Source organism: Chiloscyllium plagiosum, unplaced genomic scaffold (assembly GCF_037043375.1).
Source record: "Chiloscyllium plagiosum isolate Xiang-an unplaced genomic scaffold, Cpla_swu_hap1 HiC_scaffold_52, whole genome shotgun sequence".
In the NCBI taxonomy this organism is placed as follows: Eukaryota; Metazoa; Chordata; class Chondrichthyes; order Orectolobiformes; family Hemiscylliidae; genus Chiloscyllium; species Chiloscyllium plagiosum.
This window is the reverse complement of record NW_028270190.1, coordinates 15362469-15387266: the sequence shown is the minus strand read 5'-3', so window position 1 is coordinate 15387266 and position 24798 is coordinate 15362469. Positions and strand designations below refer to the sequence as shown.

Here is a 24798-nt window from a genome sequence, read left to right as displayed (position 1 = left end):
GATTCTTGAATACTCAGTTGAATGATCCCTTCCGTGACCATTTTGGAACCACTCGTCTGAAACAACTTTCATGTCATACACATTGTTTTGTGACTTTTTACATCAACATTTTAAAAATGCTGCACACATTCAATTTCGGAATTCTATCATTAATTCTATCTTTTTACTGAGGACATACGAGTTTTTTCAGTTTGATTTTTTTTCCTGTATCTTTCCATTTTGATTGCATTGGTTCAATTTCTTCCTTCCCTTTCAACTCGCGATTTACATGTCGTCTTCAGATTTTTTTTTTGCATTGTCTAAAGTGACAGAAGATAACGATATAAAATATGTCCACCTGTTCTTTATTTCCTGCTGCTGATCCGACAGTCATACCTTCTGAGGACTCATTGCTCAATGTAAGGTTGAATGCAATGTAATCATTACGACATGAGCTGTTGACTGATTAAACCTGTGGACCGTGAGTCAAATAATTTTCATCACAAGAAGGCAATTTATGAAAAAGTATGATTTCATTTTACCGTGTTCTTTCCAATGATTGGTTTTAAATTTAAAACGTCATTAAGTTGATCAATCTAGTGCTGGAAGATTCCAATCCACTGACGATGCCTCATGAAGGTGAATTACATTAAACTTTCAGCATTGGATGAATTGTTGGAATTTTATTGTTTGTATTATTTGTACAATTTATTTTGTTCCTTCTCAGAATAAGGAAACAGCTAACTTGAAAATTGCCCACTCCCTGTCTAAGGCCCACTGGTTTTGCCTATTAGGTTGTCCATCATGAACTTCTGGCTCTTTCTGGGCAGTGTGGCGGTATCTATTCTGGCTGCAGCCTCAACAGGCACATTTGATTCGAAATTGGATGAAGACTGGAAAAATTGGAAATCACAACATGGGAACCAGTACACCAAGGTAAAAGGAGAGTCTGTAATGTTAAGCTCACTCAGAATAGGAATGGTCTGCACACAATTGGCAGAGATTGAGAATATGTAGCTACAGCAAATGAGAGGTATCTGTTGAGTGAAGTGACATCGAGAAAATATTGATCTTGAAATTCAATGGGTATTCTCCAAGTTTCAAACTTCATTAGAGAACTGACCAAACACAAAGTGAATCAGTAGCGAATTGGTGTATCTTAATTTACTAGGATCCCGCTGCAGTCCTGTTGGATTTACTACAAAGACCAAAAACCTGCCTCTGGAAGATTAAGATCCATTCATGGTGTTGAAGAGGCAATTGTAAGTGGGCAACTTGGAGACAGAGGGATGGGGAAGCCGTCTGATCATCCCAAGCGGCCCATTCAATGAAGCGTCTCTTTGCCGACACCACCTTTACTATGCTGGCAGCTTAAGGCAGGTCTCTCACACAACAGGTTAAGAAGGTATATACATGCACAGTAATTGCCCATGTATTGACCTCGGTGTTTTTGCAAGTACGTGGCTTATTGAATTCCCCGCCTGCCACTGGCGTAATCTTACTTCAGACTGGGACAGGTGGTAGCACAGAGAACGTATCTATTGTCAACGTCATTCATGACGGTCGATTAAACCATCCTCTTGTTCAGCTATTTTATTCTTAATTCACTTTCAGCATGAATCTCTCAGACTGGCAGCTCGACAGGCTTTGCTACGGGTGCGTTATTTTGAGTGGAGTGAGGGGAACCTGATTAATAATTTTCAGATCTGGGTGGGAGGATGGACCCTGACAGCAAAATGTTATTTCAGGTTTCACAAGCGGATTTTTAATGCTTCTGTATAATTTTATAAATGAAAGATGCTGCAGCCTGATTATATTAATCTCTTTATTCAGGATGAGGAGAGCTACAGGAGAATGATATGGGAGGACAATATAAGATACATCGAACAACACAACATCGAACACTCATTGGGAAAACGCACATCTAAAGTGGGAATGAACAAATTTGCAGCTCTGGTGTGTATAGGATGTATCGCCTGAGATCTATTTGATGCTGGTCATTGTGAAATTGTGAAGCTATATAATTGTGAAGTTATATTCAGCTACAGGAGCAGCACTTGGACATTTGGTCCTCCAAGCTGACTCACTCATTCAGTGCACTCAATGAAGGATCTCACTTTACTCCAAATTGTTGATTCCTTCCTTCTCATTCTAGGTTTCCATAACCCGTAACTCCTCTGGAAATCATAAACATCTCTCTCAAATTTGTATGTATTCAATGACTCAAGTCTCCATTTCTCTCTGCGGAAGAGAACTCTAATGACTAACAATCCCCTGATTCGATAATTTCTGCTCACTTGCACGATCAGATTCTGTACAACTAAATTGCATTAAACAACACTGGCTGGCTTGAGCTCCCTCTATGGACGGCAGTCACACTATGGATACACCTCTATGTTGTTGAGTCTTCACAGACGGTGTCCATTATGACGTCTGGAAGCAGGAGTTGCATTCTGTACTGTGGAAGCTGCTCCCTTCGGCAACAATATTCTTTTTGAGTCTGCTGCATCTCTGGCTCCGCCCTATCTGTCGCTGACTGAACTTTATCCCACAGCAGTTAAACTAGCCTGCATTCCAAACAAATTGAAGTACATGATCCTGCTCTCTGTATTATTGCTCCTCAGGACAGTTGGTCATTTCCCCTATTCTTGGCATCTCAAACAAAATGTGACTAATGACATCAGCATTACACCAGCATTCCATGAATTGAAAATAAATTAATTGAATTGAATTGGATTGAATTGAACTGAGCTGAACTGAGATGAACTGAACTGAACTGAATTGAATTGAAGCGAATTGAAATTAATGTGACGTGTACTGAGGCACAGTGAAAAGTTTTGTCTTGCGAACAATACAGGCAGATCACAGAGTTAAGTCGCATAGATAAGTAAATAATAGCGACAATGTCTACGCCAGGCCTTGGTTCTGTACTCACCTTTCCCATCAAGAAAATCATCGTCTCACCATTAGCCCTGTCAATCCCCCTCGAGTCTTATTTGTTTCAGTATGATCAGCACTCATTCTCAACTTTATTGTGGAGTGGGCCCAGTCTGTCAAAATGTTTCTCTTGTGATAACCCTCTTCTTCGTAGGAATAGTTCTGATTAACCTGCTTCAAATTTCCTTCCAAATATTCCTCCGTAACGAGTGAAATCAATGCTCATCACAGTGCCTTCTGTGTTTGTCCAATCGCAACAAGACTTCCCCACTTTGATACTGTCTTTGCTCTGCATTAAAGACAAATATTTGTTTTGCCTCTTTAATAACTTGCTGGATCTATGTGCACACAAATGTTAATAAGTGAACAAAGAGCCAAAACGTTGTTTTACCACAGGAAAGCCGATATATTGTGTGCACTTGGAATTTTAAAATACATGTTCTGCAGTGCCACATCAGCTGTTGCTAAACAAAATAACAGCTTATGGTTTACTGCGTAACATATTGGCATTGGTAGAGGATTTGTTCGCTAAAAAAGAAACAGAGAATGGGATGGTAGAAAGTGAAGACAGAAATAATCCTATTTTTCTTCTGGGATGGAGGGGAACAACTGCACCAAAGATTGTCTAGCGAGTAAAGACTAATCAGGTTGGGACTTTACTGAATGGGGTTTATAAGAATGACAGGTGATCCCTTTGAAATTTATATGTTCTCACTGGGTTTGACAGGGTGAGTGCATCGATGATGATGACGCGAATAAGAGAGGCTCGGAATTGACATCATCGAATCACAATAACAGCGTTTTGAATCGAGGTGTGGAGGAATGCCTTCTCCCTGAGGCCTGAATGTCTTTGCAGGAAGATAGGATAGTGAAGAAAGCGTTTTTTTATGCTCCCCTGTATTTGTCATGTTATTGAATACAGGTGTTGGGATGTCATGTTGCTGTTGTAGAGGACATTGGTTAGGCCACTGTTGGCATATTGCGTGCAAGTCTGGTCTCAATCCACTCGGAAAGATGTTGTGAAACTTGAAAGGGTTCAGACAAGATTTATAAGTATTTTGGCAGTACTGAGGAATTGAGCAATAGGAAGAGGCTGAACAAGTTGAGGTTGTGTTCTCTGCAGCGTAAGAGGGTAAGGAGTGACCTTATGCAGGTTTACAAAATTATGAGGTGCATGCATAGGATAATTAGACAAAGTATTTCTTTTCCCTGGGATCGGGAATCCAGAACTAGAGGGCATAGGTAAAGGGTGAGAGGGAAATGACAAAAAAGAGACCTAAGGGGCAACGTTTTCACAAAGTGGGTGGTACATGAATGGATCAAGCTTCCAGACCATATGGTGGAGGCTGGCACAATTGCAACATTTGAAGGGCATTTGCAATGTGTATATGAATAGGAAGGGTTTGGAGTGATACGGGTTGGGTGCTGGCAGGTGTGACGAGTTTGGGTTGGGATATCTGGTCAGCATGGACAGGTTGGACCGAAGGGTCTGTTTCCATACTGTACATCTCTATGACACTAGGTCTCTCTGTATGCCTAATCTGAGAGAGATTCTTAAGCGGTAGGGGAATCAAGTGTTACAATGAAAATGAAGGAACTTGAACATGGGCAATTTTCAGTCAATCATAATGGAGCAAGGTGGAGGGGGCCACCAGTCTACTCATGTTGCTACTTCCTATGTTCTTATGGGTGAGGAAACAATTGCGCAAACTGAGTAAGACAGCTAAAATGCCTGTCAACGACATTGAGAGGAGTCCTTAGCTAAGGATAAACACCCCGGTGGGTGGTGACACCAATGAACATGCAGTACAGGTGGATAGCCTGGAAAATGGAATGGAATCTTTGCAGATAGCAGCGTGTGAGGAGACGTAGTTCAACGTAACTGTGGGAGACAGTAGATGGTCTAGCCCTTAAATGGAAACATTAAAATCAAGAAAGGAAAGGAAGATTTTCAGAGATTCCAGGTGAAGTTGGGACAAGGGTTGAAATTCGAAGTAAAATTGATTACTATTTCTAATTCTGGGTGAGAGTAGGAAGCAACAATCAATGGATCAGAGACAGAACTTTGACAGGGGTCAGAGTAGGACTGGAACAAGGCGTGCTCCATATCGCCTGCAAAAAGGCAGCCGCAACTCGGACTTTTGCATGGACCAAGGGCCCAGGTTATTACTCAGAGGACGGGACATATTCAATCCCCTTTCAAACCGACATGTACCCCTCCCTCCCCATCAAAAAGAGACACCAGATGATTCAATACAAGTCTGCAATCTCAGTTTGATATGCAGACAGCCACAGTTCCGGATGATAAGTTATGTGATGATGGATAGCATCAAATCTGGTCCTTTTCTAACCATTCCAATCCAGTATCTTCATGAAAATGAACAATCTGAGTTTCGCATCTAAATCTAATGGTCCAAGGGGCATGAGGCCAACTCAAGACCAACGTCTTATCCAGAAATCAGGTCAGGCCGGTGATGAAATTTGAAATCCTCCTGATTGGGAAGGTTCATCTCAAACACCAATAAATCCCACCAATCTGAAGTGACTTAACCTATCCTTCCATGATGAAATTGACCTGTCAGGTTTTAATGATCAGAGAAGACTGATTCTTGCAAAATGAAACACATTATAAAGCCCCTGCCATTTTGGTAATTGAACGATCGAACAGAGATATTTGAGCTGCTCGAGGATTCTCACACAGCTTTATATTGGATTGGGACGAAATGGATGGCCACTTATTTGCCTGCTACTCATTTATTCAGTCAAAGCTGAAACACGAGGAGTGAGTGCCCTCATTGCTTTCCCCGCACTTAATGCTAAAGTCAGTGAATATGTAGAATGTAGCTCTCTTACGTTATTGACACTTCTCCTACATAATCACCACTAAAAGTCAATCATTTCACCAATGTGTTTGAATTTTCAGACCAATGAAGAGTTCAATAAGCTCATGAATGGACCTCTCCGAATCGAAGCTGTCAACATGACTGAAATTGAAACTGATAAAAGAGATGAAAGTAGTGAATCTGAAGAAAGTCACATTGAATTGAGAACTGCAACTGTTGACTGGCGGAGAGAAGGATTAGTTACTCCAGTGAAAAACCAGGTAAAAATCAGAAAAAGCTCTCAAGTTTATTAAGTGCAGACATTAACTTCTCAACAGGACTGGACGTTATGATCAGCTTGTAGGAATTGTTAGGAAAGGCTACGTTTCAGTAGATCATTTTTAATCTAAATTGCTTCTCCTGCTTTATTGTTGCATTTGTTTCCTGGTATTGGTATGGTCAGGCAAGGGAGCATGGTATATGTATCAATTGTAATGCTCGTGCTTTTACTCATAATATCTAGAGAATTTTTCCTTCAAAATCAAATTCAATGGTTAGATTAAATTGTAAAATTGAAGTCTACAATTCCGATGTAAGAAATATAAGCTCAGATGTAAATTGGCACAACTCAACAATGGTAATGTTGCAGGCTGCAGTGCCAAGCGTCCTTGTGATACCATGTCCAGTGTTATTCAAAGAATATTCGATCATATGCTCGATACCGCAACTTTTAAAACCACATTCACTTCTGTTGGGCCTTGTACCTCTCTCAATCATTCTTTCAAACTGGACAAGGCTGATCGACAGGAGAGCAGAGCCTGCTGGTAGGTATATGAAGTATTGTGTACAAATGGGAGTTGTAAAAGATCGGATTATACTGGAATTCACGAAATGTCAGTTGCATTGAATGTTTGGGAGGGATACCGCCACGAGGCTCAGTGAGATTTCTCACTACCGTTATCATAGCCATCTCATTAGCTATGTCAATGCAGCTATAACATCCCGCATATCCGCTCCGAGTCTAATCTTCCCACACATTCTTCCCGGAACAATTCAATAGATTCCTGATTAGCGCCCGATATCCTGGGAGCTGGGCCATTATTAAAAACCTGCTGTGAACCCACATGAGCACGAGCATGGTAACCTTGCCCTGCTCAGATAGGAATGCTTTCGAACATGCCAGAGAATGGTACAGAAAAACAACCAACATTGCCATAAAAATGCTATGTGTCAGAATCGCTGTGACCACCCACCTTCCCCCTCCGACACACTCTATCCCAGCCCCAGCACCCCCTCCTACACAGATTCATGCTGTCACTGACGTCTTCCTCATCTTCAAAACCAACATCACATCGGCTTTGCCACTTCACTACCTCTGAATACCTCCCGCATGTACCAACACCAACAGCCATGCAAAACTTAAATCTCTCACTCAATCCTTCCCTTTCTGGCATTCCAGGAGATGAGAGAACACTGGAGGGCAGAAAGCTCTTCGATTCGTGGAGAGGTGTCTGACACCAGATTCCTCAACCTGTGAGGAGTGATTCCTGTTTCTCACAAGAAAGCATGATACACTCACATTCCACTGAGCGAGTAAATACCATTCATCACTCCTTTGTTAGCGCTCTGTCAGTCTCATTAATTCTTCAGCGTCTCTTTGCATTGGTCCCTGAAACTTCTGTCTCTCGTGTTCTGTCGGTTCCGTCAGCATCTACTCTCGCTCCGCAGGGAAAGAAGACACCTCCTCGTTCTCTGAGCATGAAAGTATTGCGGCCTCAGAGGAAATATCAGTAAGGCTGCGTCCAGCACACACCCTCAGCTCCCTGGGAATGTGAGCTGTTGAGGGTGTGGGAGCACAGTTTGGTAAGCCCTTCACTGTGTCATTTCCCACAGCACTCGGAGGGCTGCCAGCGACCCGGTACGGGCAGAAGAGACCGTGGTGTCGGCAAACATCGACATTTACCAGGGAACAGCAGATGCAGCAGACAGAGATGTACACTTGAAAGACGACAGGGATGCAGATACACTGTGGCAACCCAGATATCCCAATCAATGAATCATCTAACCTCCAAGGACAGTTTGGCAGTTGCCATGGAGAAGCAGACCCAGCACCCTTAGCGTCTGCTGGCTATGGCCACAAAGCTGTACCCCATCGCCCACTGCTCCACAGGCCTGTAGTCGAGGTGCCACTTTCTAATCACAAGTAATAGGGACAGTGCCCTGCTGGAGGAGGAAGCACACACAGGTCACTCCGAAGACCCAGACTCAAGATGTCATAGAAGTGGCTGAGTCTCCACCTGCAAACTGCTGCCCAGTTCTTCTCAGCATTGCCAGAGCTCCCTCACCCCCGCCAGACAGAAATGCTGCGATGCTGACTGAACAAACCACTGCAGGGCTAACAGGCAGCAACAAGGAGTCCGATCCTTCCTGCCTAACACAGTAACCTGTATTCATTAAATCTGAAACAATGAAGGAAAGGGAGGTTTCGTGGCAAGCGTGACAAACCTCGTACGTTATTTGATCCTTTTCGATAAGTGGTATCAGCTTGACCTTCCACTTGGCTGTTTCTCTCTCGGTGGAGAGAAGGCTTAATATAACTGCAGCAACATGATGCCGAATGACATGGTTACATCGGATCAATGTGTGTACTGAGAGTCTGGTGTCGCATGTTGAAGGTAGAGGAACAAGGTTTGAAGAGGTAAGGCTGTGCTGCTAACACCGTCACACCTCATCCAACAACTTTATGGAATCCCTTCCCATCCAAGATTCATTTTATTCACCATTGCATCTAGTGTTATCACCCATCCTCGCTCACAACTGCAATCTCCCAGACTTCTCAACGCACAGCCCTCAGAAGTGAAGAATTTCAAGCTCTTCTTCCTGTGACAACAGTTCCCAATCCCCGAACTGCTACCTGGTCACTTTGGAGTTGAAACCAAGTCTCTGGATTGCATACGCAAAGACAACTCCCCCCGCACCCCCCCGCCCCCCGCACCCCCGCCCCCGCACCAGACTATGGTCGATCCCTGGACTGTGGACAAACAAATGCGAGATGCCAAAGTTCATGGGCAAGGCCCATACAACAGGAGCCTGTGCATCTTGCCCTGAGATGCTATTTGGTGTGATCGAACACCATGGTCGTTTGTAACAAATCGGAAACAGCGTTCATCCTGTCCCTCTCTGAGAGCCATGCCATGTTCCCTAGATAGCCAATGCATTTTGTGAATTTGTCAAGAGGGGAAATTGAATAATGGGACAGGTTTTGCTAGTAAGGATACTTTACTTCATCAAATAATCCTATTACATGTCAATGCTTCAAGTTGTTAGTCACTGCTGTAGAAATCAGATCAGTCCTCCTGGGAATAACCCTAAGGACGCTGCTTGGCCTAAACACTGTCCCCGCCAGGAACTCAGCTCCAGTGTGGACCAGCTAGCGGGAAATTCTCCGACATCTTCAAACTCTCTCTTCTACAAGCTGAAGTCCCAACCTGCTTCAAGAAGACCACCATCATCTTCGTAAGTGAGGAAACAAAACTCATGCATTGTTCCTTAATGACGACCGAACAGTGGCCTGAGCACAATAATCATGAAGTGCTTCGAGAAGCTGGTGAGGGTCCACATCAACTCCATTCTCCCAGCCTGCCTCGGTCACTTAAAATTTGCCTTTTAAAGTAACAGGTCCACAGTGGGTGAAATATCTCTCGCCCTGCACCCCTTGAACATCTGGAAAAGGACACTTTTGTCAGACTCCTGCTCATTGACTACCCCTCTGCCTTCAACACTCTTATCCTCTCTACATTGAACTCAAAACCCTGTGACATTGGTCATGATTTTATCCTCTTCAACTGGATCCGCAGCTGTCTGACCCACAGATACCAGTCATTGAAGATAGGCAACTGCACCTTCTCCCGAATAACCTTCACCACTTGCGTCCCCCAAATAATGAGTGCTCAACCAGTTACTGTACTCCCTTTACACCCACGAATCCCGAACGAACACCATCTATACATTCACTGACGACAGCACTGTAACAGGAGGGAAATTTGACAACGATGAATGAAAAGACAGAAGGGAGATAGAGAGATCCTTGACGTGGTGCAATGAGAATAGCGTTTCTCTCTCTCAATTTGGGTAAAATTTAATAGCACATAATTGACTTCAGAAGGAAAGGAGAACAACACGCTTCCATCTCCATCAATGGGAATGAGGTTGAGAGAATGGAAAATGTCAAATTTCCTAGACTGACCATAATGGACAATCTGTCCGGGAAATACCATGTGTTTGTGCCGTTGGAAAATATACAACAACGCCTCTTCTTCCTCAGAGAGCTCAGGAGTTTTGGCATGTGCATAAGGACCCTCGCTAACTTCGACAGTTGCACCTTTGAGCGCATGCTGTCTAGGTCCCGAAGGCCATGTATGGCAATTGCGAAGCTCAGGATCATAACAAACTACTAAAGGTTGTTTGCGCAGCCCAGGCCATTATGGAATCGAATACTCTATTAATGAACTCCACTTACACATCTCGCTGCCACGAAATTGCAGGCAACATCACCAAGGACCTAACTCACCCCGGTAATGTACTCCTTACATGCAATCCGTCAGGTAGAAGACACTGAAGCTTGAACACATCCACCAGCAGGTGCAGGAACAGCTTTTCCCCAGCTGTTATTGGACGGTTATGAGACTCTCTTGTTCAAATCATACTGATCTTGCTGACATTGAATTTGCCTTGTGCCCACTCTCTGCAATGTACCATTTTCCAAGTCTTTTTTGATCTCTTCATCCTCGTATACTTCATCCTCGCATCCTCGTGCCTATATTGCTCATAAACAAAGGGTTTCACTGTTGTTCGCGACACGTGACAATGCATAAATCGAATCAAATCCGAACCTTGGCACACCGATATTCACAGATTCTGTGTAATTCTGAGAAACTTGAACAAACATTTAGACTAAGAACTTTAGTGTGAGACTGTGTTCCATATGAATGTAGATGCAAACTGGATATCGTTTTTAGATCAATATGATTTAATGTGGTTATGTTTCTGTCAACACTAGGGTCAATGTCATTCTGACTGGGCTTTCAGTGCAACTGGTGCCATAGAAGGACAGTGGGCAAAAAGGCATGGAAAACTGGTTTCTCTCAGTGAACAGAATCTGATTGATTGTAGAAAAGGACCTATTGGATGCTCTGGTTCAACCGCATTGAGAGCCTTTGTTCTGGTGATTCAACTTCAAGGCATCAACTCTGCTGAAACTTACCCTTACATAGGAAAGGTAAATCCCCAAGACTTCTAGTAAGGTTGTGGTGGAGTCGGGATTCATTCTCATTTCGTTTTATTTTATTTCTTCTCTCCTGTCTGCGTTCGCTTGTAAATTTTCTTGGGTTTTTAATTTAATTACCTCTTGGTGAAGAGCAGCGAAATCTGTGAGTGTGTCGAGCAGCATGGACTCACAACGGAGATAGCCGAGAGAGTTTTGGTTCCTGATGGCTCCTGTCCTGACGCTAATTCATGGCTGCTCAGGCGGTGATGAGTCTACGTCCCTGGTAGTGTCCATATTCAGTACAGTTTCGTGCAGGCAACAGATGAGCTCTGTTTTTGTTCATGATAATATCTGTATGTATCATAGATTCACAAAATTAGCTGTGGAGGTGAGTCTAGGATTTTGGAAGCATGAGCATCCAGCACAGATTCATGGAGGTAGGGTGCAAGTGGGTCAGTTTTCTGTCAGTGTCTGTATCCAGCAGAGGTTCATGGAGGCAAAGCGGAGGTGAGTTTTGTTTCCTATCAGTATATGTATCCAGCTCTGATTCATGGAGGCAGAAAAGGTGAGTTTTGTTTCCTGTCATTACTGCATCCATCATAGATTAATTGAGGCAGAGTGAAGATTAGTTTGGGTTCTGTCAGTATCGCTGTCCAGCGCAGATTCATGGAGAGAGGGGAAAGGTTTATTCGGGTTCCTGTCATGATCTGTATCAAGCACAGATTCATGGAGATTGGGGGAAGGTGAGTTTGGGTTACTGTGAGTGCACGTCGCCATCACAGATTCATGGAGACAGCAATGGAGCTTCGGCCCAGTACAAGAACCGGCAGCAACTGCAGTGGCTGCATTAGTAAGCGATATCTGAAGCAGCCTCGTGGTAACAACAGAATCGAGTTTGGACCAATGTCATGCCCAGCAGCATCAGTGGCATCTACTTTGCTGAGGTCCATCAAGACCTCTTTCTGACCAAGGCATCAGCAGAGTCAAGATGCTGCCAAAGATTGGGCGACATTCATTCCGACGGTGAGAGAGAACGGGACACATGCCTGACCAGCATGTTCATGATGGAGCACTTAGCAAGGACTATATAATCTTTCAGCACTCCCAGTCATCTCAACCTTATCTTGGAATGCTATCCTACATCTTGACACAACACCTTGTACCCTCAGACAATCGGTCTGAGGAGTTAAGAGTACTTCCATTTCTGTGAATTAATGTTCACCATTCCCACAGTTCAAAGATGTGGTGGTTAGGGGATTGTCTATGTTAAGCTAACCATAGTGCGCAGGGAATTATAGGTTAGGTGTGCAAGCCATGGGAGACACAGGATTACAGGGATAAGGTAGGGCCGAATGGACACTTTCTACACTCTGGGGATTCTCTGATACTGTGAGTTAGCATGTGGATGTGACGTTCAGCTGAATCAACGGAACATTGTGCATGTTCTGTCTTTCAGACGGGTACGTGCACCATCCACTATAACAGTTAACATACTAACACAGCGAAGTACAGATCTGAAGAGTCGGGAATAAAGATAATTATTTTAGTCTGTCTGCTTCTCCCATATGCCCCATCGGGCTGGTCGGTCACTCTAATATAAGCTGCAATTTTACATTAAAAGGAACAACTTACGTTTGGAGTGTGAGCTTTAAGAAGTTATAAACGTTCGATGATAAATCTTCGAATTGTGTGCTCATGTCGTTGGTAGGTCTCTGTGTAAATATGGTCCTTTGTTAAGAGGGGTGTATACTCTTTACGAATATCATTTACCGTGCAACTTGCTGGGTTGACATTTGGCATATTGTGTGTAATTAAGAAACTTGGCTTGAATCTATACTCAGGAGACGTTTTTGTGTAAGTTGCTTTACGGTTGATGCTGTTCCTCCAGAAGCTGTTGTTGTCTTTCTACACGTCACAATTGTCCCGTGTATTGGATTTGATTGGGATCAGCCTCTTGCTTGCAAATCCCAGCTCTTTGTCTCAGTGCCACACAGTTTCAGCTTCTTCTTCAGTTCATTCTTCAAATCCTTACCCCAGCTCTTCCACACTCTCATGTCTGGACTTATTGTAGATGACTTGTGCGTTATTTTCCAGGACAGCTGCTGCTTTTGTTTTGGGTTTGTGTCAACATTGTTTACTTGTTCCTGTGGTAATCTGAGGCCACGCAGACTTTAAGTTCATTGTCTGCCCATCCACTCTGCTCTCCAAAATGCAGCGTTTCATTGGCCAAATAAACAACTGAATGAAAGAAACACTCTCTTCATGTGACAGGCGTACATGATCTGGTGACTGGGCATCACTCTAAACTAAACCTATTCTCTGGCTATGTTTTATGGAGCTGATGGCCTCTCACTCACTGGCTGGCGAGTCAACATTAACAGAGTCACCTCTTTTCATGAAGCCCCAGTGCATGGATTGTCACTCGGGCACTGAGCTGGACAAGAGAAGGGCTTTGCACAAATTACAGCCCCAAGGAGTGGTCATCACCAGCCAGAGGCCAGTGGCCCTGCTCAACAGGAATGCAGTTACATTCAGTACAACAACAATCTGAGGGCTGGTATTGATCTTGGGTAACAGACCAACAGTAAGTGATTGAGTGAGAGGAGGGGAGGTGACGATCACAACACAGCTTTGTGTAGGGGTGTGCTTGGCTCGGGTGGGGTGTGGTGCAGTCAGGTCACATATCAGCAGGTGCACTCTTCCTCAACTGGTACTTGATATTTCCCGACCCCTAAATTAACAAACACTGCTGAACACATTTGCATATCGGTGTCCTCTCCTCTCATGTTGAGCACCTCACTCACCCCTGAATGAATTATATTGGCATTGGGATCAGAACTGCTCAGTATTATAAATTGCCAATTTGGCAGCCTCAGTTTGGAGTCCAGCACGAATACTCGGCTTGTGATTCATTAAACCTTTAGTCCCTAATTTACACTCCACAGTTGGGGAAACGACATGATCTCAAGAGTTAAAGTGAGAATGACACCCCTTTCCATCAAGGCATGACGTGACATCAAGGAGCCCAAGAAAATATGGAGTGAATGGGAATTGGAAGAAAAGGTTCCTTTAGTTGTAATTATATCGAACACACTGGAAGGTGTTTGCAGTTATTTGATGTCTTTCTGCTCAGGACATGTTGATCGGCGTTCCTCAGTGTAGCCTTATTGGTACAGCCATCTTCAGCTGCTTCGTCACTGGCCTTCTATCCAAAAGGTACGCAGAGAGAATATCTACATGATTGTCAGCACTATTTGAATTTATCACATTTGAAGAAATCTGTGTCCAATGCGGCAAAGTGTGGACAATATCTCCACCTGAGAAGATAAATGACAAATAACATTCTCACCAGACAAGTGCCAGAAAATGACATAATGCAACATGGGAGAGAATTTAACCATTACTGAATCGCACACTATCAACATCTCTGAAGACTTTTCATCAACTAAAGAAAAGGCCAGGATATGATGGAATACTTCCACATCCCTGGATAACTGCAGCTCCGACAACAAAGAAAGACACAGTTATTTTATTGGTTGTCTGCTATAGACATTGGACAGATTGGACAGTAGATCTTGGAAACGTGCAGATATAACAGAATTGCTGATAAGTTTGATTTGAAATTCCCCAATATTAAGTGGAACATCCGTAGTGCAGATTATCTGGATGGAGATGATTTTGTTAGGTGGTTACAGGAAGTATTCCTGAAGCAATAATTGGATATGCCGACTGGGGGAGGCCATATTGGATTTGGTGCGAGGCAATTCGCTCGGCCAGGTGTCAGATATGTCGGTGGCAGAGCATTTTGGTGACAGAGAGCATAAATGCCTCAAATTTGCGGTCGCCATGGGGAGGAATAGAAACTGACTGTATGAGAGGGAATTTAATCTGGGGACGGGATGTTTTACTGCTCTTCGACAGGACCTATGGAATATAAATTAGGAATACTTGCTTTACGGAAAAGCACAACAGAAATGTGGAGCATTTTTTGCTGTGTTGAATAACTTTGTCCCAATGAAACCGTATTGGAATTGTAAAGGAAATGAGCCCTGGATGACAAGAACAGAAGAGCGGGATCTAGCGCAAATTTTGAAGATTGCAGGGTCGAAAGGAACGAACTCAAAAATCGACTGAGGAAAGCTGGTTGGGGGCATGAAGAAGCCTTGGCGGGAAGGATTTGGAAAAATCCAAATGTTTTGCACACGTACATTAGGAATAAGAGAATGATCTGAGAGACCGGAAGCTGGATCCAAGCCAGTGGAGGGAACTTAAGCGCTGAGCGTGGCGAGGTAGAGAAGGAGCAAAATGAGTTTTTTTTTGCCACTGTATTCATGAGAGAGAGGGAGCTTGATGTTAGAGAGAATACTGGGGAAGAGCGTAATAGGCTTGAGCAGATTGATATTAAGAATGTGGATATGGTGGAAATTCTGGAAAGCATGAGTATGATTCAATCTCGAGGGCCGGATCAGATATATCCACATTTCCTACGAGAAGTGAGGATTGAGATTGCTGCACCTCTGGCAATGATCTTTGAATCCAACCTCTCCATAGTAGTTCTTCATGTTTGGAGGGAGGCATATATTGTACTTCTCTTCAGGGAAGTAAATAGGGAAAAATACCTGGAAATTATGGTCGAGGTAGGTTTACGTCTGTGGTCAGCAAGGTACTGAAAAATGTTCGCAGATATAGGATTTTGGATTGTTTGGATAAAGATTTTTGATTAAGGATTGTTTTTTTATATAAATGGCTTGGATAAAGAAGTGGAAGGTAACCAGAGAGGTTTACCCAAGAAACAGGCTGTCAGGAGAGGTCATACGTTTATGGTCATTGGAGGAAGTAAAGGGAAGATATCAGAGCTAGGTTATTTCTGCAAAGAGTTTTTGATGCGTGGACTGCACTGCTGGCTTTGATAGTAAAGTTAGAGACATTAAGAATATTTAAGCGACTGCTGGTCAAGCACATGCACGGCAGCAATTTGAGAGGTTTGTAGTTAGTTTGATCTTAGATTAAGATAAATGTTTGGCACAACATTGGGGTCCGAAGGGCCTGCATTGTGCTGCACTGTTCAGTGTTCTATGTTTTGACACTGAGTAGGTTTGACACCATCCAGGACATTCACTCCATTTGTCTGGCATCAAATCCACAAATATTAATTCCCTCCAACATCATCACAAAGTGATAGCAGTATATACAATCCAAGAGCTACAGCTGTGAAGTTGACCGATGGACTGTAGACAGAACCTTCCAAACCGAAGGCCACTTCCGCCAAGGACCGCGGTAGATACAGTTAACACCACTCCCTGCAACATCCCCTCAAATCACTCACCATCCTGGCTCAGAAATTTATTGTCATTCCGCAACCGACTTTGGGTCAACAGCCTTGAACTCTCTCTCTGACAGAATAGTACCGATCAAAAATTCTGCAAATGTTCTGGAAGGCAGCTCATCACACCTTCTCCAAGCCAAGTTTGAATGAACGCTGACACAGTCTGCCACAACTACATTTTAATCCATTTTGGAATTAAATCTCGGTGTATGTGGCAATTCCTCCTGCTACACACACACCCATTTCGATATTACTCCCAGCATCAATCTCACCCCAGAGTTGGCATCATGTTCTGCCCTGTGTCCTGAAACTGAAGCAACTGCAACATTGGAGAGAAGTAATTGAAAATTATTCACCAGAATCTTCACTCCATCAGAGTGTAGCAAAGTCACCACATTTATAATTTTCCAATTTTCGTTTAACCACGGGCATCAAGGCCATACTTTAGACAATCAATATACTCCATCATTTCCAACATGCAAGAATTTACAGAAAGGCCGAGGAGTGCAGGTGTATAATTCCTTGGAAGTGGAGCCGAGTATAGATAGGATGGTGAAGGAGGCATTTGGCACAGTTACCTTTATTGTTCAAACATTGGTACAGGTATTGGGACGTCTTATTGCAGCTGTACAGGACATTGCCGAGGCCACTTTTGTAAAACTGTACACACGTTTGGTTGCTCTGTTAAAGGGAGGATGTTGTTAACTTTCACAGGGTGCAGACGTTTCAGAGGAGTCGACCGAAAACTGTGAAGAGGCTCAACTCGTTCTAATGTAGTTTCGGTATGAGCTAACTAGATGGTGAGCCTGATTGGGATATTAGTTGTCAAGGCAAAGTACTTTTTTTATTTTCTCACATTTCAAGTCATTTGTAATACCATTGCTTGGTCTCACTGTAGAATGTTTCGAATACATTGAGCAATAAATATTAAGTTTGACTCAAGAAAACCCTATCAATGATCTGAGTTGTAACTGTCTCGCGCCGAGGATCACGTATGTATGGAATGACCTGCCTGAAGAAGTGGCGGAGGCTGGTACAATTACAAAATTAAAAAGGTACGGAGATGGGTATATGGATTGGAAGTGTTCAGGGCCAAGTGGTCGCAAATGGGACTACAATACGTCAGGATATGTGACCGGCGTGGACGAGTTGGAATAAACGGTTTGTTTTCGTGCTAAGTCGCGCAAAATGTGCCTTTTTCTAAACAAATAGTGAACAAATATCGCACAGGTTTGGGAAAAAAAAATTGGCTGTCAAAGTCGGAATGCAGAAAAGTGTCAAGCAAAGAAAAAATAATTTTGTTATGATCTTAATGAGTATTCATTTTTAACATTTTATTTAAAATATAGCATGGAGGCTACTGCAAATTTCAGCCAGATAAAATTGCTGCTAAAATCACTGACTACAAATGGGTTTCGGGAGGCGAGGCAGCATTGGAACAAGCAGTGAGAGAAATAGGACCGATGTCTGTTGTGATTAATGCAAGTCTGAAATCCTTTCAACATTATAAAGGAGGTAAGTCGCAGAGCACTGGATGATGTCTTTGAACCAGATTATCGACTGTTCAAGAAAAGGTATTAGAAATCATACATCTACAGACACATTTACTGTCACTATTTTGGTATTAATATTACTGCAAAGTTCACCATGGACCATGACCCTTACCCTTGTTCCTGCCTTCACTCCCCCCGTGTTACATGCCGTCCAGTTCTGTCAAATATCATCGAGTTAAAGCTAGACCATGCTACAAGTTGAGCTCATGAATGGTAATGAGAAATGGACCTGCTCCCATTCAGAGTATAGCAAATAGCTCAAAACATTGTGCTATTGCTAAGAGAAGTGATAGTGAGGTGTAACTGTCCTGATGTGCTGCTGACTGTCTGCAGAAGTCAGCGTTTTATTAATTGTAAACTGAAGACGCTACACTCACTGTATCTGGATTAAGAGGAAGGGCAAGACCTTCGACTTGAAATCTCTTGGCGTCCTGCTGAGAGTCCTTCACTCTCTGCTCCAACTCTTTTCTCAGCAGCTGTTTCTATTCTGTTCTTGACCTCCTCTCGTGTGGCAACGCGAGATGACTTGCAAAGACGGTGGTCTGAACAGGGAGGTGAACGCCTGCATAGCTTCCTTGTGATGATGACACAGGTCCTCTCCATGTGCAGGACTATTCCCTATTGACCTCATCAACATTTCAAATCACAAAGCACTTCTACTGTACAACCCACAATTGGAGACAAACTGGAAAATACTGATTGCATAGTGGAGCTCCTTCATCACTCCAGGTGTCGGATTTTGTAAGTTAACAGAATGTGTTAACACACATGGCAGGAAACCGATGTTTCACACGGTCAGATACCATAGTCAGTGTGTTCTGCGAATGTCTGGTAAATTATTTCTACATCGAAAGTAATCTCAGCAAGATACTATTTCAATCATCGATATAAAAACAACAGCAAAAATTATAAAAAATGGAAGAATGTAATCAAGGTCGGACCTTCAATTGGAAAACAGAGAGTCTGTGATTGGGTGGAACAAGGAAATTAAATAAGAAAAGGGATGGTGGTCCAGTGCCAGCAGGAATGGAATGGAGACAATTAAAGAAAGCAAAGAAATGTATGCAGTAAGTTTCAGGGCCTGAGGGAGTGTTATTTAAAAAAAAAGACCTCGGGGCCCGCGTGCATAGTTCCATGATTTTGGAGTCACACGGAGACAGGGTAGTGAAAGCAGCATTCGTCAGTGCATTGAGTATATGCTTTGGGATGTCATGTTCCAGCTGCACAGAACATTGGTAAGGCCAGTTTTAGAAATTTATGTTAAAGTCTGCACTTTCTGCGATAAGATAGATTTTGTTAAATTTTAAAGGATCCAGAAAATATTTACAAGGACTTAGCGAGGGTTGAAGTATTTGAGGGTTTGAGTGACGCTGAATTGAGTCCAGCTTAGAGTTTTGCTGGAGAAGCACAGCAGGTCAGGCAGCATTTGAAGAGGACGAAAATCAAGTTTCGGGCAAAAGTCCTTCATGATGAAGTCGATGTTCCTGCTCCTCAGATGCTGCCTGACCTGCTGTGCATTTCCAGCATAAGTCTAATCTGGACTCTGACCTCAAGCATCTGCAGTCCTCACTTTCGCCCGAGGCTGAGAAGGCTGCAGCCTTGTTAGCTGGTACGACAGAGACTGAAGGGTGAGCTTGTGGAGGTTCATAAACAATAATGGGTATGGGACGAATAAAGAGGAGAGTCCAAAACTAGAGACCATACGTTTAAGGTGAGAAGGGAAAGATTTAAAAGTTATCTGAGGAGCAATGTTTTCACACAGAACATGGTACGTGTCTGGAATGAAATACCAGAGGAAGTGGTGGAGAGTGATACAAATACAACATTAGAAAAGGCATCTGGATGGGTACATGAACAGGAATGGTTTACAGGGATATTGGCCAAGTGCTGGAAAATAGGACTAGATTGGTTGAGGATATGTGCTCAGCATGGACGATTTCGATCGAAGGATCGAAGCATTTCTCCGCTATAAACTCTATGACTCTGAAGGATGTGCCGAGAGGAAGTGAGAATGGCAGAGGCGATGTCATTGGGAATCATTGATTAAAGTCAACAGATGTAATGGTGCGGAGTGAGGACGATCAATTTGAAGGCAATTAGTAAAAACAGACATGTCAGTGTTCATTAATCAAAGCTAAATTAACACGAATTAAATATTTCACAGAAAAACCATTTAATATGTGTCTCCTTACAGGAGTTTACTATGATGAAAATTGCAATGGATATGTAACCGATGAAATGCTGGTGGTTGGTTTTGGAATTGAGGATGGAATGAACTATTGGCTGGTTAAAAACAGGTCCGTACTCTATGAAATAATAAACACCTGATCATAGACGGAGAAGGGACAGTGACATGGAATGAATTTCCTGTCTCTGTGCTGCAAACTGTGTATCTGTTCAGCGAGCACGTAACACTGTGTTTATCTGGAAGCGAATGCTTAATGGTTGTGCTGTCTGAGATGATATTAAAAAAACGTCTGAGGCAGGTATCCCATCACCAAGTAACGCTGCACTTACAAGTGTATGGTTCTTGACTGAAGGATTGCTTCATACAGAGGCAGGCATCAGAGTGTCATTATCCCTGAATCACAACCATTTTTTAAACTTACCAGTACAAATTACAAACATACGGTTAAAATTAACAACTATACACAACAAAAGACAATTTACTGGGGAAATGGGCGGCAAAGTCAGATCCCCAACCCAACTGTACATCCTGTTCACAGGGAAACAAGGACAAAGCTCGAATCACTTGTCACTGGAGTACTGACGGGATCAGATTAACAGCCCCAATTCTTGAACGTTGAACATAGACGTTTACAGCCCAACACATGCCTTTTAACACTCGATGTTGTGCCGACCTGTGGAACCAATCTGAAGCCCATGTAACAAACACTATTCCATTCTCGTCCATATGCCTGACCAATGACCATTTAAATACTCTGAAATGTGGCAATACCTCTACTGTTGCAGGCAGAGTTCCAAGCCCCTACAACAATCTGAGGAAAGAAACTACCACTAACATCTGTCCAATATCTATGACTGTTGATTTTAGAGGCCTCCTGCCAGCCATCGCCATTCAAGGAAAAAAGCCACTCACTATCCAACCTATCAAATATTTTAATTAACTTATGTGTCTCAATTAATTCACCTCTCAAAGGTTTTCCTAACGAAAACAGCCTTAACTCGCTCAGCATTTCCTTTTACTATCTCCCTCCATAATTCGCGATTTCCCAATAAATCTCATCTGAACCCGTTCCAAAGCATGCACATTCTTCCTGTAATATGGTGACCAGAACTGTGCACATTACCCAGAGTGTGTTTGCAACAGAGTTTAGTCCGGCTTGAAGCATGATCTCCTATTTCCGAAACTTAATCCCCCTTTCAGTCAAAGCTAACACACCATATGCCATCTCAATAACCCTATCAACCTGGGAGGCAACATTCAAACATCGATGTACCTCGACACCGAGATCTCTGTGCTCATCTACACAAGCACGAATCTGACTATACGCCCATTACTTTGGATTCCTTCCAAACTGAATCACCTCACACTTTTCCGTGTCAAACTGCATTTGCCAACTTTCGTCACAGCTCTTCAGCTTATCTACTTATCTCTGCAATCCATACATCCTTAGTAACTGTCCACAATTCTAACGAACTTAATGTCATCCGCATATTAATCCACCATCCTTCTGTGCTCTCATTCAGTTCATTTATATAAAAATGACTAAAAAAAGTGGATCCAAAACTGATCCTTGTAGTACTTCATTAGTAACTGAACTCTAGAATGAATATTTTCCATCAACTACCATCGTCTGTCTCCTTTCAGCGATTTATTCTATGAGGCGTCGCTGGCTGCCGTTATTACAATCACAGCAGTCAGGCTTGGAAGAAACAGTCACATCTTCAGGGCGAGATTGGATACAAAATGTTTGATTAAATAAGTCCTGTGGTTCGGGTGAATATACACACACAGAGAGACACACACACAGACACAGACGCACACACAGTGACACATACACACATTTCTACATGATTTCCCAGAGGAAAAAGTATGTGGGTGGCTTGTAAAAGCATAGACATTGTTGTTTAATAAGGTAGATAGTATTACAGTGTAATGCGTGCTGAAATAGTTTGGTAAAGCTGGAAATGCGATTGGGGCAGGGTAACCGTATATGGAACAAATTTTGAGGCCGACGTATCCTTGCAGTTCAGGAGACACTGGGTAACCTGTGCCCAAATCAACTCATGCTCTGCACAGACTATATCCTGTAGCAGGCAATCTTAGAACGATGATGGTAAAAAAAACTCTGAGAAAATCTCCTCCTCCATACAGCAAGAAGGAAATCTCCAGGAGGCCATCTCTAAAGCTCTCACTCGTCCCTATTTACTTTCCCCTTCATATCTACTCCAGCTGCAGATCTATCCCTGATAAGGATCTCACCTCATGCCATTTTAAATTGTGTAGTGAGTCTAAACGTACTGTACAGATCAGCAATTGATGTAAAAGAAAACCATTGTCTCTTTCCAGCCTGATGCAACTTATTCTTTACAACTCATTATCTAGCTCAGTAATTCCAGAATTCAGTCCCTAAAATAATTCTAATTGTATACCAGAGTTAAAACAGATGCTTCTCCAAACATGTCTCTTTTATTAGCGTTTTGATTCGAACACCAATGGATTTTCTTATTTTCCAGCTGGGGAACAAACTGGGGTGAAGACGGGTACATCAAAATTGCTAAGGATAGAGGGAATCACTGTGAAATTGCCAGTTTTGTGCGGTACCCTGTCGTGTAACGAGCCAACTGATAAGACAGAGCTTCATCAATCCGAGCTGAATAATAAACCGGATCATTTCTGTTAATGCTGACTCATTCAAGGACATTGCTTTAATTGTCTGCTGCAAATTTAAAAAGTGAAATAATAACGATTTTTGCACATTTCTATCGCTTCATATAAAACCAATGGCATTGTCTGATTGATACATATAGCCACTGTAAATGACAGAATGAATACATTCTCCAGCTTGTAGAAGACAATAATCTGCATGTACTGCTGATGTCCAACAATAAAGTAAAGGCTGCCAGCAATCATTTTCAGAGCTTGTTTGTTCCAAAGGAACGTATTTGTCTTTGTGTCGAATTAATTGTCTTGTCTGCTATGAAATATATTGTCAAACCACGTTGTAGACAAATGCACAGAAAATTTGAAGAGTCTATATTTTTTGACACCAGCACAGCTACTGAACAAATACAATGGTGTTGTTGAGGACAATAAGGCTTAATTGAACAGAGCCTAAGCAGAAAAACTCCCGGAAACAGGTTAAGCTGGCCAGACTGTAGACTGGGAGTGTCCCGATGAGATTCAGTTCAGACAAATGCGAATATGTAATTTCATCTATTGATTGGTACTGAACAGAAAAACTGGTAAACTGAGTATTTTAAGTATGGCAAAGCAATACTGGTGGAGAACCGTCAATGACAAAAAGAGGTCACACACAGATCTGTGAAATCGACGAATACTAGTTTATTTCTGACGATATCATGGGCAGGAGAAATTGCTAGGAATGGTACAGCATGGACACACTGCACAGATAATTCCAGGATTCTCTATCCCGTGTTGTAGATACAAATAGTGTGCATAGTGTTACATCGTGTTCCAGTCGAGCATTGTTAATTCCAAGACAATATGAATTAAATTGTATTGAATGGAAAAATGAATGTAATTGTAACAGGGGTGTCCGTTCCTCGTCTGGTGCAGGTGCTCATCTCCAGTATCCTCGTTTCAATGCTTATGCAGGGTGGTGTGCAGTCTTCAGTCGAATCAGGTGTCACTCAGTCTAGGTAGGCTTTGTGTGGTTCAGTACTTGAGGAGACTGGGGATGTCCTTGCATCACTTCGATAGAGATGATGCTATTGTGAGTGAGGAATATAGTTGTCAGATCATCTAAGGAGTGTATTCATTGAATCTGGAAGCTGTTTAGAAAATGGCTTGTTTTGCTGTTTTGTTACTTAGCTGATTGTGGTCAAGTTGAGGCATTTTGCGTATGTTGTGTTTAGTTGATAACCGACATGGCTTCTGCAAACAAGTAGTGGGCAGGCAGAGTAGTTTTTTTTCTCTGACAATTCCTCCTTTTTTTGTTTTTGTCTGATAACTGGGTTTGAGGTGAAGGATGTGCGTCACAAGAACCAGGGGGTTATCTGACGCGGTCGGGCCAGCATCAGTTGGGTAGTATTTGGAGTCCCAGTCCAAAGCTACCTATTCCGTGTCGGTTGCAAAGTTATTGTTCGAATGGGCCTTCATTGATGCATGGTAAGGGGACGGGGGTAGCACCTTGAAGCACAAACGCTGGCGATTTAAACACATTTTAATAGCCATGCAAGAAGTGCGACATCGACGATGATAATAATGACGAATATGAATCCCTGTAGCAAGGCTGTGCCTCAGGAAAACTGCCACAGTTCTTGCCCAGTTCCATAGGTCCCATTTTGGTTTTTATTTGAGCAGTACTGCGGTAGCGCATTGGATATGCCAGGCTGGCTTACTGAAGCCCTCACTGGGGTTAGGTATGTAAGTGCAGCAATCGGAAATGATGAAGGTGCATGCGCCCACTTTCTCGAACAGCAGATAATCCTGGATCATCCAGTTTTGCAGGGTCACATTGGGGATGCCAACAGTTTTGGCATTCAGCTGGTCGTTGGTTACCTCCTCTAAGGTGGAGGCCAGCTGATGAGTTTTTATTTAGAACGAGTGGTTGCATATTTGGGTGAAAGGATAGAGAGAACCAGGTCAAGATTGGTGAGGCTTCGCTTCCTGTGATATGGTGGCGTCGTAAAGGGAGAGACTGGAAATGATATGCAAATGGGACTGCACCGCATATACAACATAACAGCTCCTGGGTCAGGAAATGA

At 42.9% G+C, this 24798-nt stretch overlaps 1 protein-coding gene across 2 annotated transcripts; it reads left to right on the top strand.

The window, feature by feature from the left end:
* Window positions 1–750: 750 nt before the first annotated feature.
* LOC122552134 (procathepsin L-like) lies at window positions 751–22977 on the top strand. 2 transcript variants are annotated; one of them, XM_087985319.1, is made up of 7 exons: window positions 751–915; window positions 1813–1935; window positions 5840–6019; window positions 10798–11016; window positions 17680–17845; window positions 20078–20180; window positions 22585–22977. In XM_087985319.1, exons 1-7 carry the CDS (start codon window positions 784–786, stop codon window positions 22682–22684), a joined length of 1023 nt encoding a protein of 340 aa, XP_087841445.1. In that variant the 5' UTR covers window positions 751–783; the 3' UTR covers window positions 22685–22977. The 2 variants fall into 2 exon arrangements, with proteins under 2 accessions (XP_087841445.1, XP_087841446.1); XM_087985320.1 differs by lacking the exon at window positions 20078–20180.
* The last annotated feature ends 1821 nt before the right edge of the window (window positions 22978–24798 follow it).